Below are 19,574 nucleotides of genomic sequence, written 5' to 3' on the forward strand. Positions count from 1 at the left end.
AACAGATAATTAGAAAATATTTTTAGGTCTAAAATATGAGGGGAAACCTTGTTTGTAATCTAAATCAGGTTCAGTAACTTCTTTAAAGATCCAGATAGTAAATATTTTTGGCTTTGTGAGCCAGACAATGGGTTATAGTTTCTCAGCTCTGCTGTTGCAGCATCAAAGCATTCATACACAGTTTATAAATGAATGGGCATGGCTGTGTTCCAATAAAACTTTATTTACAAAAAGAGGCAGCAGACTAGATCTGGCACTTAGGCTATAGTTTACCAACCTCTGATTTAAATGATTATGTTAGTTAATTTGTAATGCTAATAGGAAGAAACTTTTTGTGCTTAAAATTTCATCAGGATGTCCAACGATTGCCCTTAAACCATAAAATGAATTTGGAATTAATTTTTCTCTCACCCTCCATAGGCTACAAGATAGTCTTGAATTCATCAATCAGGACAACAATACATTAAAGGCTGATAATAACACAGTTATTAATGGACTGCTTGGAAATATAGGTAAATGGTTCCTTTGATTTTATAAGTTTAAAAAATATTAACAGTGTAACAAGTGTTTTTTGAAGTTATTCCTTAATAATGCAGATCTGTCATAACAAAGAATTTCAAATACTATAAGTGGAAGAGCCTTTTAAATTGCCAGTATATATAACATTTATTTGGAAAACATATTTTTCATATATTTGAACACAGTATTTATTTTGTATCTGATAAAGAGACTGCTTTAGATATATCTAATTTGTCTTCGTTGTTTTTCATTGTTAAATTTGAAGCATTTTTGAAAGGTGTCAGTGATAAGAAAAGCCCTTAGTAGTTCTTTTGGCTATTTCAGCTGAGGAAGACTACTACATCTTCTTCCTTCTGTCTTCCCTAACCATAAAAGTCATTTTAAAATGATGCTTGTTTTTGTGACCTGTAATTCAGATGAGCAGATGTTCAAATTTGATGTTTCTTAAAAGATTTATTAGAATAACAATTCATTTAGTACTTTGATTAGCTGATTGTTGGTATTTAAGTACTACATTTTAAAGTGACAGACTTTCTAAAATTTCTGGTCATTTTTTCTAGATAGCTCAAGTGAACTGCTGCTGTATTGCGATATTTCTGGTGCATAAAAAGCTGTATAGTAGCCAAGGGAATGGGATAGCAATTAGAATAGTATTAATATTTCTCTCATTTTCTGTTTAGTAAGAACTTTTATTCATAATTAATTTAAATAAATATTTGTTATATATTAGTAGAAAACAGTTTTTTCTTCCAACTTGAACTGTATGACATCCTATTTATTTTTTATAATTTGTGTTCATTCAAATGAGCAATCGCTTATAAAACACCTATTACTGTGCACTAGTCATAGTGTTAGGCTTATACTTTATAATGTGTGTGTGTTATAGAAAAATAGTTCTACTTTTTCTTAACTTGCCTGATTACTTCATTTTTTTAAATAAAGGAAAAATGTGACAAAGAATGAAATCTTTTTTCTTTATAATGTGATACTTTTCAAAGCTCAAGGGACTTGTTGAAAGTTGAAAGTAATTATGAGTTTTTGTTTGTTTTTGATTTTTGAGATGGAGTCTCACTCTGTCACCCAGGCTGGAGTGCAGTGGTGTGATCTTAGCTCACTGCAACTTCTGTCTCCCGGGTTCAAGCGATCCTCCTGCCTCAGCCTCCCAAGTAACGGACTGCAGGCACGTGCCATCACATCCAGCTAATTTTTGTATTTTTGGTAGAGACAGGGTTTTGCTGTGTTGGCCAGGATGTTCTCGAACTCCTGACCGCAAGTGATCCACCCGCCTCAGCCTCCCAAAGTCCTGGGATTACAGGTGTGAGCCACCGTGCCCCAGCCAAAAGGAATTCATTTTAATAACACAAATCCATTATTACTTATAAAGGTAAATTATACTATAGAGGTTAGATACACTTGTCCTCTCTTTTAATGTAGAGTAGAAAATCCATTTTACATACTACTGACTTTAAATAATGAGCAACATTTGCACTCTTTTAATTGTCAGTCAAGGATTTTTTTGCATGTCTACTATTTCTTACTTTCTTTCAATTTCCAATCAATCAATCAATCGATAAGTATGTGGTGAGCACCTGTAATATGCCAAACACTCTATTAGGCCCTGAAGATACAGTGGTGAACCAGACACAGTTCCTGCCTCAATGGATTTATAGTTAGTGGAAGTCAGAAAAGTAATACAACAATTACAGTATATTATGGTAAATTCTTAGACAGGGTTAAGAGCAGGGTGTGATTAAAATAAGGAGAAGCACTCAGTTCAGTCCTGGAGAGTCAAGGAAGGCTTCCTTGAGGACATGAGGCCTAAGCTTGAAGGATTAGCCAGATGGCTAGGGAAATAAATGTTCTGTGAAGAAGCAATAGTATGTACACAGACCTAGGGGCAAAAGATCATAGAGTATGGAAAGAATGTGAATAAATCAGTATGTATGGAGCACAGAGTAGGGGTAAAGTAAATGAAAAAGAAAGAATGGAGCAAAAGGTAGATCACAAAACGCACTGTAGGCCACACTGAGGAATTTAGAGTTAATGCTTGGTTTAGTGTAGTTGGGCACCAGTGCAGATATGTTGGTTCAGGTCCTTTACCTGTTTTTTTTAGCAGGTGCCAAGACAGGGTTAAACATGCAATAGTTGTGTTAAGGGAAATGACTGTGTAAAGGAAAATGAGGAGAATGCTGGGAAAGGCCGAGAGACCCATCAAATTGTGATGTAAGTCTGACCATGAATGAAGGAGAGAGGGATAGAGTGTTGACTGGAAGTGTCTCAAGCCAGCTATATAGTTCAAGGGAGGTTTGGCAAGGCCCTGGGAATTATTTGAGTCAAAGTTGGTTGTCAGAAGTGTCCCATGTCTCCCCAAAATGGGCCTGCCTTAGTATACCTACTGTGTTCAACCATTGGCTGGGAGCAGCCTATCAGCTATGTGTCCTTGCACAAATGTGCCAGTGGATTTCATCAGGGGTTCTTAATCAACATACTCTTTATAGTTGGAGATCTTTGAGATACATTCTCGAGGCCACCACAGAGTAATTTTCGGAATATAACAAACACAATCAAATTACATTTGTATCTGTAGAAGAGTATTCTAACTGCAGTAGGAATGGATTCAGGTAAGCAAGTGGTCTTGAGAAAAGGCCCATATTAGAAGGCTACTCATGGTACTCCAAATGACAGATAGTGGTACCTATAGTAAATTAGTGTCAGTGGGGATAGTTGTTGAGAAATTCAGTAAGGGACATAGAGTGGACCAGATTAGCTAATTAGAAGAGGTGAGGCAAAAGGAAGAATCAAGTTTGGCACTTTGCTGGCTGTTTAATTGCATGGATATGGGTGCTCTTCACTAAGGGGTATAGAAGAAATCAGAATTGATGATTTTAGGTTTAGGCATGTTCAATTGGAAGTACCGGAATATCCAAGTGAAGAAATCCATTGTTGTTAGCTAGTTAGATAGGTATATTGTAGGGTATTCTCTTTAACATAAAAATGGATGAGTGTTTAATAATTTAAAAATAATAGAAGTTGACCAGTTAGCTGTATATTCTGTGGATTTGAGAATCATCAGGACATAAATTATAATTGAAAGCACGGGAATAGAGGATGACCTAGGAAATGTAAAGAATGAGAAGGAAAGATTGTTGAAGATGGAACCCTGGGGAATGCTGGCTTTAACAAGGGGTACGAGGCCAGGTACGGTGGCTCATGCCTGCAATCCCAGCACTTTGGGAGGCTGAGGCGGGCAGATCACGAGGTTGGGAGATCGACACCATCCTGGCTAACATGGTGAAACCCCGTCTCTACTAAAAATACAAAAAAATTAGCCGGGCGTGGTGGCTCCTGTAGTCCCAGCTACTTGGGAGGCTGAGGCAGGAGAATAGCGTGAACCCGGGAGGCGGAGCTTGCAGTTGAGCCGAGATCACGCCACTGCACTGCAGCCAGAGCGAGACTCTGTCAAAAAAAAAAAAAAAAAAGGGTAGGAGAAGAAAAGCACACAAACAGAGACTGAGGGGGAAAAATACAGAGAGTGTGTTACATGGGAAAAAAGTTTACAGTGTAATATAATCAGCATCAGTTACTGCTATAAGGTAATATAAGAGAATATGTACTAAATTAAGCAACAGGAAGGCTTTTGGTGGCCTAGATGAGCAGTTTCAGTGGGGAGAATAGATATCAGAATTGGGATGACTCAGAGTTTGGACTTGTCCAAGATGCAAGCAGTGATTCTCAAACTTTTTGGTTTTGGGAGCCCTTTACACACGCAGAAATTATCGAGGACTGCAGAGAACTTTTGTTTATGTGGATTACAACTATCGATAAATTATTAGAAATTACAACAAAAAATTGAAGAATATTTAGTAAATCCTTGAAAAATTACACCAATACTCCCTTTCATGTTATTACAGGCTTCCAAAAAATTAGTAAGAAGAGTGGCATTGTTTTACATTTTTATAAGTCTCCTTAATTTTTGGATGAGGATACAGCTAAATTCTCGTATCTGCCTCTGTATTCAGTCTTTTGTGATATGTTATTTTCATTGAAGTGTATCAAGAAAATCTGTCTCACACAGATGTGTAGTTGGAAAATGGAGAACTTCAGAGACCCCCTGAAAGTTTTGGGGACCCCACGGGTGCTTGGATGACATTTTGAGAACTGCTGAATTGCTGTAGGATTAGATATATGGAGGGTGGTGGAAGAGACTTGACTATGTTTAAGTGTTGACAGAAAAAGGAAGTTATAAGGAGCATGAAATTAAAGCCTAGAAGTAATAATTGATAGAAGGAGGTTTTTGAAGAAGAATGGGGGATTGGGGTCCTAGCTGACTTAGAGTTAACTTTGGAAGGGAGGGAGGAACTTAGGATTTTTTAATAAGTCCCTAGCACGTTGTAAGACTTGAATAACATGACTGCTTAGGCAGGAAGGAGGCAAGGATGGGTGAGAGAGTAAGTTTTGAAGCAGGATGATAGGAAAAAAAGGGTTCCAATCTGGTTAATTCTACTGTGTGTATGTGCATATATGCATGTGCATACTCTAGGAAGCAAAAGTTTTATGCTGAGAAGAAGAGGTAGGGAAGGAGTTTAAAGAAGTAAATAATTTTTGAAGTAACTAGGGAAAGAAAGCTAGGACGAATTAAAGAGCTGATCATTGAGACATGAAGGATTGCTATACATGTGCTATAATTATAGAAGTTATTGCTACAGAAAAATAGTATCTGTTAGCAATTTGAAAACTACAGTTGGCTGGACACAGTGGCTCATGCCTGTAATTTCAACACTTTAGGAGGCCAGAGCAGGAGGATCACTTGAGCCCAGGAATTGGAGATCAGCTTGGGCAATGTAGCAAGACTTTGTCTCTACTAAAAAGTTTTCAAAATTAGCTGGGCCTGGTGACATGCACCTGGCTCATGGGGAGGGTTGAGGAGGGAAGATCACTGTAGCTCAGGAGTTAGAACTTGCAGTGAGCTACGATTATGCCATTGCATTCCAGCCTACATGACAGAGCAAAATCCTGTTTCAAAAAAGGAAAGAAGAAAAATGTAATTGTCACTTTTTAAAACAGAAAGCCCCCTATTCTATCCTAGATAAATGTCCTTCATGGCTGTTTAGACTATTTTTATGAAGCATAGCTAACAGGTAACCCAGCTGCTTGCTTTCAGGCCATAATGCCCTTCTTGGGTCTTCAGACTGCAATTAACCTTTTCTTGATGATGCATGTGGCAGCTACTTCTCTTGAACAGCTGGGAGTCTGGTCCCGGATGAGTGTCATTTGTGTTCCTCCTTCCACAGTGACTGACTCCTGGTTTAGTAACCTTGGTTTCTTCCATTACTTTGTAACTTGTCACTGGGTTAGAAAAACCAATTTTTAATGTCAGTAAGATCTCTTTGCTGGTTTTGCACCCTATTGTATGCTGTGTGCCAAGTGCTTAGGTGGTTTTCTCCTCACTTCAGTTGTAGGCACATACTGTAATCTTAAAACAACTTTAAAAAAATAAATTTATTTGGCAAATATCAGTTTAGATAAATAACATTATCATACTTTTTCAAATCTTTAAAAATACTGTTTTACATTAGAAAGGATTGAACATTTAAAATAATTTTTACTTTATATAGCAGAAGCTTGTTTTTATTACATATAGATTTATTAGTAAAAATACATGAAGTTGTTGTTTGATATAAATCATGACTAAAGAAACATCATCCTGTTTCAAAAATGGGAAGACAGCTTGAATTCTTACTTAGTTTAAAAGTTTCCATCCATATTTGTTGGTCTGCTCTTGTGCTGCCTTAGCTCACCTTTTTTCCCTGACGCATTGTGGCTTCTCTAACAGTCCTCTTTCATGTGTATTTTACGTTTTTGCCATGTAGGTCTTTCACAGTTCTGCAGCCCCAGGCGGGCATTCTCTGAGCAGGGTCCGCTCCGCCTGATCAGGAGCGCCTCTTTCTTTGCAGGTTTGCGATGTGCTGTGTGGGTAGACTAGTTGGTGTGCCCCAACGGCTAGACTCTGTAGTTAAGCTGTGGAAACAAGACAGTAGATGAATGCAATTGGTGAGGTTGTGGTTAAGAAAACATTGCTTTAGGAAGTATAAGAACTTAATTCCTTTCTACTGAACATGTTCTTAAAGTTTCCAGACACTGAGTTATCAGTAGAATTGACATTTTTATGAAATTTTGGTTTGCCATTTCTCTTGTGGCATAATAATTTTAACTTTAGAATCTGAAACCAAAACTTAGTATGAACTTTATTTCTTATGATACCACTTGGAATTTTTAATGTGACACTGTCTTGTTTCCATGGCTGAGTAGCTTTTGTACCATAGTTCACCAATTGCAGAAAATTATCCTCTCTTGTTATTATTGTAAAATTTCTGATCTACACTATTCCATAAGAACAATTTTTCTTGGAGCTAAGATTTAGATGAACAAGCACCACTGTAATGCTCTGTAAAAAGCATACATGACTATATTTGCTTACATAATCAAGTTGATGATTGTATAGTGTGTTCATGTGTATATATCCAGGATTCTAATCATATACCTTATTTCACACGTTTTAGCAGATTACCTAACATTGTAAACTTTTAGTGGAAATTATTAGAATGTGAACATGTTTACTCTTCATTGTGCTCAAATTGGTATCAATTTAGCCCTTCTTGTTTTGAATAATATTTTCTTTCCCTATAAATATTAGATATAGCAAATACATATTTACAGAAAACTTGGAAAACATTTTTAAAAGGCAAAAATATGTATTAGCTGTTTTATCAGCCAGAAATACCTGCTTTTTTGTTTTTTAAACACAATTGGGATCATACTATTCAAACAAATTTCTCAAAACAAATTTCTCAATTTATTATAGAGAATTTTGAAACATACATTGTTATAGGCAGAAACAGTACAGTAAACTATGATATACCCACCACTTGGTCCCAGCAAGTGCTCATACTGTTCAGTAGCTTGCTTTTTTTTCATTTAATAGTATATTGTAATTATCTGTCATTGAATATGCTTCTAAAATATGACTTTTAGTCACTCCTTGCTTCTTTAGGTATTATGTTTTAGATTCTCATACTGTGTATCAAATCTTCACAGAGCTCTCAAAGCTTGTTCAACTGAGTAATAGCTCTTGGTGTTGGGTTGGTGTCATGCTATCGAAAAAATAAGGGAATGCAATGAGATGAGCATGATTTTGTTTGCTATTTAAAAGGAGCTGTTCATCCACCTGAATAGCAATATATTTTGTAACTGACAGTTTCATCTTTATTTATAGTTCACAGCAACCCAATGGACATGCCTGGAAGAGAGCTCAATGAGGACAGAGACAGTGGCATAGCACGGTCTGGTAATGTCAGGTTCTTGTATTCAGTTTTTTATGAGATTGCTGTTGGCATTAATTTTCTTTTTTGTCCCTCCCTTTATTATCAAATTTGTTCATATTGATATTAGCCTTACAAGAGAACTGTGGAAAGACCAGAGCAAAGTCTTGTAAATTTAACATTTTTCATGTTTACTTTTAAGTGTGCTGAGTAGAATAAAGCCAGGGTGAACTAAAGCCAGAGTAAAGTACACTGGTTGAAGCTTAGTGAGTATAAGAAGAAAAACATTGGTCAGAAAACTGGTTAGAAACCGTAGTAAAAAAAACCACAGTTGCTTATATTTGCTTGCTGCTAACTAAAGTTTAAATTGTCATATTGTCTCTTGCCCAGAAAAGCATAGGCATTTTGAATCAGTATTATACTTTTTTTTTTCAAATATGGACTCTTCCAAAATTTGTAGGTCTAGCAAACATTTATTGAAACATGGTAGACATTTAAAAAATTAAAGCCCAGAGTCTACCTTTAAGGGACACAGAAGTATGGAGTCTACTGGGAGAAAAATTAGGAAAATCATCTGTCATAGTTCATTGTGTGATGCATTTAGTGATAGGCCTGTGCAAAAAGCTTCAGAGAAAGAGCACTACACTTAGCTTGGGCAAGGGGCAGGGATACCAACAAAGCTTTACAGAAGAATGATGATTGAGTTGTATTTGGAGAAATAAATAGCAGTTATCCAGACAAAAGCTCAGAAAAAAGTCATTTTAGCTAAAAAGAAAAGTGTGTGTTGGGGCATAAGTAAAAGGAGGAGTAATTTTAGGCTTGAATTACTGTTAGATATAAGAAACTTAATTCAATGTGATTGCATGTGTTGTTACATTAAATGGCTCTACTGTCGAAATTGTTCTATGATTCAGTTTTGAGTATAAATGAAAAATATAAACTTGCCATATATTGGAATCCCTAGGTGTGTGTTAGATAGAATAACAAGGAAAAGTTTTAAAAAAAATTCAAGTGCCTGAACTCTACTTTCAAAGACTCTCATGTAACCTAGAGAAGGCATCTCTAGGCATCTGTATTTGAGAAACAAAACAAATGCAAAACCTAACACTTGATTCTAATGGATAGCTAGGGTTGCCAACCACTACTCTAATAATAATGGCTTGTGTTTTTCAAGTAATCTCATCTTTCTTTTCTAATTGAGTTTCTTATTTTTGTTTTAAAGAATCTAGAGTATATTTCTTTTAATACCCTTTGCTTCTATATAATCTAGAGATTTAGTCTTCCCTGGCAGGAATTTAATTCTCATTATTTAAGATTCGAGAGACGATAAATTAATTTATTTATAGTTATATTCTTTATAAATTGAAGTGTCTGGCTAGACTGATCTGTTAGGCTGCTTCAAGTTATTGGATTAATATATGCCATTTAAGTTAATGTATGCCTTCTTCTTTTTCTAATAGGGTTATTTTTAATATTAGAACGCAGTGAAATATATTTTTTCTAGACTTAGGACAGCATTTTATTTTTCACTGAAGTCACACCCAGATTTAGTTGTACATACCCAATCTTGGACTATAAGGTTTTATAATACTAATTGATAAAATATGGTCTGCATTTAGAATCTGCATTCTAAAGTAGTTTAGAATGAGTTCATTGATGATCTAGATGTTTGCATGGCACATACAGCTTTATCCTCTGTCATTGAATTTGTCAGAATTAAAATGAATGGATCTTCGTAATGAAAGTGTCTCAGTTTGTAGTGCCGGTGTCCAAAATAATTTATCATCTGACCTGTACCTTTTTAATAGTGATGATAATAGTTCCCTGTTTTGAATATACATTTTCAGTATGTCCTTATGATCATAAAAGATAGAAGTCTGGAATATTGCCAAACAAAAGTAAGCCCTTAATGGCAAGTCTTACCCTCTCTAAATCCAGTGGGGAAAAGCCTAATGAAAATCCCCTAGCCTAATGAAAAATCAGCAGTTGTAGCTCTTAACACCTCAGGCAGTAAACATATCTTACAGATTTCAGAGAAGTGTTTTGGGAAGGGATAATCCCCAAGATCAGGGGATTGCAGCCGTTACAGAGTGGAGTCTGCTGGAATGTGTTTGTCACCTTAGATGCTCCAGAGAGCGTTCTTTTTTTGGAGCTTAGTAGGTATAGTCATGATTCTTAATTAAAAGTGGTAGCTTTGACTACATGTGCACACATGATCCATGAGTACTTGTAAATGACCTCTTTAAATGCCGTTCAAACACTTATTTTCAATAGCTTATTCTTAAAACCCAGCTGCTGCATTAAATTTGAACAGCATCCGATTTCCTTTAATTTCAGAACTAAAAGGATTCAGCTAAGTTAGGGGACAGTCAGTCCAGTGGCCAAAGGGATAATGCCTTGTTGTAAAGTATAATTTTCTTCTGGAGTCCCTAGAGGGGAATGCCAAAAGGGGATTGTCTCAGAGTTTTTTGCTGATACATTGTTAATATATGATTTTTCTCATCTGAGACCTTGCTGCAAGAAGGATGTGTTCTTTTAATGGACATTTGAGAGGCTCATGAAGCAAAATCAAGTTTAACTTAACTTATTCGTAATTTTGTTAAAAAAAATTTATCATTATGCTTAGTCATTATTGACTTAATACTTGTTGTTCTTCTGACTTAACAGCATCTCTCAGCAGCTTGCTGATCACTCCATTTCCTTCCCCAAACTCCTCACTTACCCGAAGTTGTGCCAGCAGCTACCAGCGACGTTGGCGACGCAGCCAAACAACAAGTTTGGAAAATGGGGTATTTCCTAGATGGTAAGTTGGAACTTTAAACACAGAACAAGATTGAATAGTTCCTTAAACACAATTTTATATGGATTTTTAGAGCCTGGACTTGTATTCTGTGTATTTTAAGTTTGAAACTGAAAACTTTTAAAATTTACTACATTTAAAAAATTGTGGTAAGTTATACATAACAAGTTATAATTTTAACCATTTTTAGGTGTACAGTTCAGTGACATTTGTTTAAGTACCTTCATATTGTTGTGCAACCATCATCACCATCCAACTCCAGAACTTTTTCCTCTTCCCAGCTGAAACTCTGTATCCATTGAGCATAACTCCTCATTTCTCCCTTCCCTTCCTCTTGTAACCACCATTCTATTTTCTGTCTTTATGAATTCATACAAGGTATGAATGAAATCATACACTGCTTGTCCTTTTGTGTCTGCCTTATTTCATTTAGCATAATGTCTTCAAGGTTTATCGATGTTGTAGCATGTGTCAGAAATTCATTCCTTTTTATGACTGAATAACATTCCATTGTACATACATACCACATTTTGTTTATCCATTTATCTATTGATGGACACTTGGGTTGCTTCCACTTCTTAACTATTGTGAATAATGCTGCTATGAACATGAGTGTGCAAATACCTGTTCAAGTCCCTGTTTTCAGTACTTTTGATTATATACCTAGAAGTGGAATTGCTGGATCATATGGTAATTTGGTTTTTAAATTTGTGAGGAACTGTCATGCTGCACACTGTTTTCCATGGTTACTGTCCCATTTTACATTCCCACCAGCAATGCACATTGGTTCCAATTTTTCCATATCTTCACCAGCACTTATTTTCTGTTTTTTTGATAATAGCCATCTTACTGGGTCTGAAGTGGTTCCTCATTGTGGATTTTATTTGTATTTAATAATTAGTGAAGTTGAACATCTTTTCTATTCTTTTCTTTTCTTTCCTTTTTGAGTTGCCCAGGCTGGAGTGCAGTGGCACAATCACGGCTCACTGCAGCCTCAACCTCCCTGGGCTCGGGTGATCCTTCCACCTCAGTCTCTCAAATAACTGGAACTACAGGCTTGCCACCACGCCTGGCTAATTTTTTTTTTTTTTTGTAGAGATGGAGTTTCACCATGTTGCCCAGGTTAGTAGAACTTCTGGTCTCAAGTGATCCACTTGCCTCAGCCTCCCAAAGTGCTAGGATTATAAGCATGAGGCACCACATCCAACTTGAGCATCTTTTCACATTCTTATTGGCTATTTGTATATCTTTTTTGGAGAAATGTGTATTTAAGTCCTTTGCCCATATTATAATTGTATTTTTTTTGCTTTGTTGGTGAGGTGTGGAAAATCTGTATATATTTTAGATATTAATCCCTTATCAGGTATATGATTTGTAAATTTTTTTTACATTCTGTGGGATGCCTTTTTACTACATTGATAGCGTCTTTTGATGCACAGAAGGTTAAATTTGTATGTCGTCCAGTTTTTTTTTTTCCTTTGTTGACTGTGCTTTTTTGTGTTATATCCAAGAAACCATTGCCAAATCAGTGTCATGATGCATGATGCCTTTACCCTTTGTTTTCTTCTAAGAGTTTTATGTTCAGGTCTTTGATTTATGTACTACATGTTTTGATATTTCAGTTTTTCATGTTTTTATTTTGGCAAGGTAATTCATTCTTGAAAGATTTTTTAAATCTACATTAAGTACAACTGTAGATACTAAAAGTTCTTGTTTTCTCTTCTTTTTTATTTTCTTTATTCCTTCATCTTTGACTTTACTGCTGAAATCAAAAACAGAGACCAGAAGGTCCTAGAACAGGGAAAAGATTGTACCAGACTCATCTATAAATCTTAAAATTTAGCCACTTTTTGGTTGATTATGAATTTGGATTATGTACTTCTTTAGTAACTTCTCATTGGACCAAAAAATGTTCCCAATCTGACTCTGTAGTAAAATTTTTTACAAAAACGTGAACCTGAAAGAATAGCCAGTAGATTTCTTAAAGAGATATACAATTGGTATGAAATTTTAGGTTTGTTTGATAAAACAGCAGAAGACTTAGCTTTCCTACATTTAATTAGCAAGAAGATTTAATTATGAATTTAATTATTTTTATTTTTGTAAATTAAAAAAAAAAACATTTATTTTTAAGGTCTATAGAAGAAAGCTTTAATCTCTCAGATGAAAGCTGTGGCCCTAACCCAGGAATTGTGAGGAAAAAGAAGATTGCAATTGGGGTAATCTTTTCATTATCCAAAGATGAAGATGAAAATAACAAATTTAATGAATTCTTTTTTTCACATTTTCCTCTCTTTGAAAGCCACATGAACAAATTAAAGAGTGCAATAGAACAGGTAAGCATAGTTATTTATTTATATCTTTTTCTTTTAAAATCTTACTTTCCTGATTAAGCATTATATTTATTCATTTGGCAGAAAAATTAACAGACATTGTGCATGTGTCCTATAAAGTGCTCTGGTGGATGCAAATAGATTGAACCCTTTTTAAGGTGCTTACTGTCTAATAAAAGATGTAAGATCATTCATCCATTTGTTGTGTAAATAAATATTTGAGGGCCTAAAATGTGGTAGACACCATTCTACCAATTAAAGAGAAGAGATAAAAGCAACACTTCTGATCTCATGGGACAAATAAACATGTGAATATAGATGTATGTAATAAGTCCTGTGGAGAAAAATAAAATGGAGAAAGGTATGTAAGGAATCCTGGAAGGAAGGATTACTTATAGGCTAGTCAGGAATGCCCCTTATTAAAGGACATGTGAATGTGGTCCGGAAATACGGAGCAAGTGAGCTACAACCATCTGGAACAAGATATTCCAGGCAGGGGCAAAGGCCTTAGTGCAGGAGTAAGCCTGATACTTAAGCAGCATTACGAAGCCAAAGTGCCTGGGTTGAAGTGAGACTAGATCATGTAGGGCCTTATAAGATACCATTGTAAGAACATTAGCATTTATTCTTACGAAAGTATGAAAGATGGGAAACCATTGGAGGGTTTTGAGTGGAGGAAGAATGACATTATTTATGAGGATCACTCTTACTGCTGGTGGATAATAGATTTCTAGGAGCAAAAGTAGATGTTGTGAGACCAATTAGCATACCGTTGCAGTAATCCAGGTGACAGATGATGAATACTCAAACCACTTTAGTGATTGAATTGGTAAGAAATATAAATAGCCAGTGTGAATAGCTGGTGTACTGAATTGGCATATCGGAGAAAAAACAATTAAGGTTGACTCTAAGATTTTTTTAGCAAGCAGTTAGAAGGATGAAGTTGCCAGCATTGAAGTGAGAAAGACTGCAAGCAAAACAGATTTGATGAAGGAAGATGGTTTTTTTATATTTGCATCCTGGACATCCAAGTGTTTTTATAAGTCTAGAGTTTACCAGAGAGGTCATCAGTGTATAGATGGTATTTAAAGCCATAAAACTGATTGAGATTGGCAAGAGAGGACAGAGAATGGTAAGCCTGAGTTGTGGTGCATTTTAACATTAAGAGTTTGACGAGATGAGAAGGAACCAGCAGAGGAGAAGGAAAAGGATTGGCTGTTCAATTAGGAGAAAAAACAAGACTATTCTTTTGGGGAAGCCAAATACAGAAAGTATTTCAAGGAAGGATTGATCACTTTTGTCAATTGCTACTGAGATAGTATATACAATACAAATATGTAAAGTAAATTGTGAAATATTAGAATCTAAGCTAAAAAGGAAGGACAAACAAAAGTTTTTTTAGAAATTGGGGGGAAAGTGAAATGACTTCCTATTGGGAAGAAGTTCATTTGGACTGCATTTTGAAGGATGTACAGGATGTTTTGGAACATAAAGTTCTGAAAATCGAATATAGCAGAATAGCAAGAAAATTGACATTCTTGCCTCCTGAAAGGAACACAGTAAACTCATTGCTGAAAAATCTTATGTAGGCCTTTTCTATACATATTGTACTTTTACTTGGTGGGGATTGTGCTGTGTCTACATTTTTCAAATTATATGCTCATTTAAGAAAACTCAGATTGTGCAACATGGCAAGACCCTGTCTTTACCAAAAAAAATTTAAAAATTTGCCAGGCATGGGGGTGCACACCTGTAGTCTCAGCTACTAGGGAGGATGAGGCAGGAGGAGCGCTTGAGCTCAGAAGGTCAAGGCTGTAGTGAGTTGTGATTGTGCCTCTGCACTGTAGCAACAGAATGAGTCCCTATCTCAAATAGTAAAATAAAAAACACCATTGTCACATACACATTTCTCAAGTTATTGTAAATGGTTCTCACATATGTTTTAGTAGGTCTCCTCAATTGAAGTAATAGTTTCCCTGTTAGGCCATTTCTACTTTTTCACAATTGTTGCTACCCTACTGTTAACATCTTGGCGAATTTTCCAGATTATTTTTTAGAGGAGATTCCCAGAAGTTGAGCTGATAAAATCAGTGGCTATCACCAGAGTTTTTTGCAACAGTCTGTGGAGGGGAAAGGGTATGAAGAGGAATAGTGAGAGGTACAACTGGCGAAGTTAATGAGGACCTGATGACAAAGAATGTAGAGTGCTTGCCAGGGAGTTCTGACTTTTTCTTTAAGGCTGTTTGCAAGTTATACTTTGGAGAGATTAACTTGGCAGTGTGTTTTGTATATGGCTGCTGAAACGAGCACTTGGTAGTGTGTTTTGAAGAGACTGGAATAAGAGACGAGAGGTGGGTAGACCCGTTAGAATGGTTTAGAAAGGATGTATCTCAATAACTCATTAGTGACTAAGGATCATCTGCCTCTAGAGAAGACATAGATGTTAGTTATTCATATTGAATATGTCAAAAAATAGTTCATTAGCAGTACTTTTTTATTGAACACATGAGTAAAGGCCATTTTCATTTACCTTTTCTTAAGTTAGACACTGATTACATTTCTTCAATTGACTGCTCTCACATTTTGTAGTCTGGCCAAAGTCATCACACACAGTAATAAGTTGTGGGTGAACTGACATTTTGAGTTAGTTTGAAATAGGCATTATAGAACTCATTAAAGATTACTTTTCAAGTGTTTTCATATTTTAACACTTTGATAATTCTGTAATCTAAAGCAGCAGTCCCCAACCTTTTTGGCAACCAGGGACCAGTTTTGTGGAAGATAATTTTTTCATGGACAGGGCTGGGGAGGGGGGCAGTTGCCATGGTTTCAGAGGCATTAGATTCTCATAAGAGCGTGCAACCTAGATCCCTTGCATGCACAGTTCACAATAGGGTATGCACTCCTATGAGAATCTAATGCTGCCCCTGATCTGACAGGAGGCAGTGATCAGACAGTAATGCTCGCTCACTCACTTGTTCGACCCAATTCCTGACAGGCCACTGACGGGTACTGGTCCACGACCCAGGGGTTGGGACCCCGACCTAAAATGTACATTGTTAATGCTTATAGTTGTTTGGATATTTGTTCAATTGTAGTATCCCATTTTTTATTAAAGCTGAAAGATAAAATTAAACGAATGCTTTTACATAAGTGAATGGGACTTAATTTTTAAAGTTCTATAGTAGTTACTTAATGATAGAATATTATTAAGAATAGAAAATAATAGTGAATAGTGTACCATCCAAAGAAGTTATCTTCTAGGGCCAGTTTTCAAACTTTTTTTTAATAAAAGTATGAATTTTGTTTCTGAACACCTTGGCAATTATTTTGAAGTCTTCTACCTTTTGAGATTTGTGAAAAATAGCATTCCTGATAAGATTAAGGAAGAACGCTACTAAATTCTAGCAAAATAATATTCACTTCTTTATAAATTGCCAGTATCTTAACAGTTTGAAGAAACATGAAGTATGTTTTACTTTTACCCTCTGAAGCTTTCGGGTGTACAGGAACATGATTTCTGGCCTGAAGTAGGCTGACATCTTAATTGTGTTTTTTAAACAATATTTAATCACTTTGTAATTACATAAAGAATACAGAATTCAATTCTCTTTGAAAAAGTATAAAAGATTAAATTCTTTTTGACCTCCATATCCTAATCCTGATCCCCTTTTTGTCTACCTAGATTAAGGCTTTTCAACCTTGGCTAAATGTATTTTAAGAAAGCAAATACTGGCTGGGCATGGTGGCTCATGCCTATAACCCCAGCATTTTGGGAGGCCGAGGTGAGCAGATCACGAGGTCAAGAGATCAAGACCATCTTGGCCAACATGGTGAAACCCCGTGTCTACTAAAAAGACAAAAACGGGGCATGGTGGCATGCACTTGTAGTCCCAGCTACTCGGGAGGCTGAGGCAGGAGAATCACTTGAACCCGGGAGGCAGAGGTTGCAGTGAGCCAAGATTGCACCACCACTGCACTCCAGCCTGGCAACAGAGGGGGACTCTGTCTAAAAAAAAAAAGCAAATATTGCTATTATCTTTAGATATCTTACTGTAGAATCTTTATATTCCTTTTTTTTTTTTTTTCCTCCCGAGACAGTCTTACTCCATCACCCAGGCTGGAGTGCAGTGGCATGATCTCGACTCACTGCAACCTCAGACTCCTGGATTCAAGCGATTCTCATGCCTCAGCCGCCTTCGTAGCTGGGATTACAGGCGTGTGTCACCACATCTGGCTAATTTTCATATTTTTAGTATAGACAGGATTTTGCCATGTTGGCTAGGCTGGGCAAATCTTTAGAAAAGAGTTAACAGGGCTGGGTGCGGTGGCTCACGCCTATAACCCCAGCATTTTGCGAGGCTGAGGTGGGTGGATCACGAGGTCAGGAGTTTAAGACCAGCCTGGCCACCATGGTGAAACCCCGTATCTACTAAAATTATAAAAATTAGCCAGGTGTGGTGGCAGGCGCCTGTAATCCCAGCTACTTGGGAGGCTAAGGCAGGAAAATTGCTTGAACCCAGGCAGCAGAGGTTGCAGTGAGCTGAGATTGCACCATTGCACTCCAGCCTGGGCGACAGAGTGAGACTCTGCCAGAAAAAAAAAAAAAAGAGTTAATAGAAGTGTTATCTGTGAAATATAAGCGTAAAACCATGAGTTGTTGTTACTGAGTTGTTGTTATTGAGTTGTTGTTATTATGTCTTGTTCTGTTTGGGAAAAATAAGTTTTTTTATAACCCAGAAACTGTCAATATCAGTTTTTTTATGTGTTGACAGTCGTCTGCAGTTTTAAAAATAAGAGATTGAAAACAGTTGAAAATTTTGAATTTTGTTCACCATTCATTAATTACCAAATGTGTAGAAGAAAAAGCCACAATAAATGCATTTACCTTCTTTATTTCTTTCTCGATAAGAATTTTGGTAGAGCGTTGTATAAATATGTGACTCTGTCTAAAAAAGACTCCTTTTTCCATGTTTTGCTCATGATTAACATAAGAATTAACTATCTTAATGATTGTTTTCAAGGCTATGAAAATGAGCCGGAGATCAGCTGATGCCAGTCAGAGGAGTTTGGCATATAATCGAATAGTTGATGCCCTAAATGAATTCAGGTACATATTCCCCAGCTTTCCATAACGCAGTAATTCATAGTGTACACAGGAAGATTTATTTCTTTTCTTTAATTTGTTCTAATAAAATTTAATTTCTTTGTCCTATAGTCATATGATGGTGTAATTCAGTAGACCATTGGCTTCTATGTTATTACATCTCAAATGTGCTTGAGAGTCAAGCACATTGAGAGCCGTCAGTGGTATGTTTTTCAGTATTGGGCCATTTGACAAGCAAATATGACCAGGAAAGACCCTTGTTCTAGCAAAAGTATGCTTTGTTCTCTCTTGGGATCCTAGATGTCGGGACTGTTAAGTGGTATTTAACCAGTGGTAGTAATCAGATATTCTTGAATACAGAAGATACAAGGATATATGGATATAAGGAACGTGAACTTGATATTCTAAATGGCTTTGTTGCTTGATCGTTTCTCTAGATATGGCACAGTGAATAGTCCTTCCGCCAGGGTTTTCTGGCTCAACAAAGCTTGTACCTGAAGTCCCAACAACTACTGTAGCTGTCTTCTAACTATGTGACAAACATACATATTACAAATGATCTTATGTTGGGAATTATACTAACTGACTGGTATGTCTCCCTTGACAAGAGGTTCGGTTTAGGTCTACTTCATTTTCTCAATCTTTCCTCCGTTAGACTAAAGAGATAGTATAGCACAGGGAGTGAAAACTAAGACTCTAGAATCTGTCAGACAGATGTGGGTTTTAACCCTGGCTCTGTCATTTACTACCTCTGGTGATCTTGGGCAAGTGCATTAGCATTTTTGACCCCTAGTTTTCTAGTATAAAATAGGTAAATTCAATTTAGTAATAATCTAATAGATTGTTATAAGGATCAAATGAGATTGTGTGTGTAAGGTGCTTAGCAGAATGCTTGACATTAGTGGCACCATTCTTTTCTTCTTTTTTTGAGGTGGAGTCTTGCTCTGTCACCCAGGCTGGAGCGCAGTGACGTGATCTTGCCTCACTGCAGCCTCTGCCTCCCGGGTTCAAGCAATTCTCCTGCCTCACCCTCCCCAGTAGCTGGGATTACAGACGCATGCCACCATGCCTGGCTAATTTTTTTTTATTTTTAGTAGAGATGGGGTTTCACCGTGTTGGCCAGGCTGGTCTCAAACTCCTGACCTCAAATGATCCGCCTGCTTTGGCCTCCCAAAGTGCTGGGATTACAGGCATGAGCCACCGCACTTGGCCTATGGTAAACATAACCTACAGCAGTGCTTCCCAACTTACGTTACTTATATCATATCTTAACAATTTTGCCAAATTTATGTATCATGTATACTTTTTAAATTTAGTGTTTCTCTTTAAATTTGATCATCTTTTATACCTAAATAAATTTATTTCAACATGAAACTTTATTATCCTAGATAGGGAAACAATATGCTTTACCATAATAAAACTAGCTATAAAAATAAATTTATAGTAACTAAAATTAAAAATGTGTATCTGGGCAGGGCGTATTGGCATGTGCCTGT

At 36.4% G+C, this 19,574-nt stretch overlaps 1 protein-coding gene across 3 annotated transcripts in view; it reads left to right on the forward strand.

Annotated features, from left to right (window-relative positions):
- Positions 1–19,574, forward strand: part of FNIP1 (folliculin interacting protein 1) — a 159,202-nt gene that overhangs the window by 85,203 nt on the left and 54,425 nt on the right. For 2 of the 3 annotated variants that reach the window (XM_050792741.1, XM_050792742.1), the window contains exons 6-11: positions 421–512; positions 6,390–6,473; positions 7,793–7,864; positions 10,506–10,641; positions 12,773–12,974; positions 17,996–18,081. In XM_050792741.1, coding sequence (XP_050648698.1) covers positions 421–512; positions 6,390–6,473; positions 7,793–7,864; positions 10,506–10,641; positions 12,773–12,974; positions 17,996–18,081 — 672 coding nt within the window. The remainder of the gene's footprint in view (positions 1–420; positions 513–6,389; positions 6,474–7,792; positions 7,865–10,505; positions 10,642–12,772; positions 12,975–17,995; positions 18,082–19,574) is intronic. The other variant, XM_050792743.1, reaches the window with a different exon arrangement.

This window comes from Macaca thibetana, chromosome 6 (genome assembly GCF_024542745.1).
Source record: "Macaca thibetana thibetana isolate TM-01 chromosome 6, ASM2454274v1, whole genome shotgun sequence".
NCBI lineage: Eukaryota > Metazoa > Chordata > Mammalia > Primates > Cercopithecidae > Macaca > Macaca thibetana.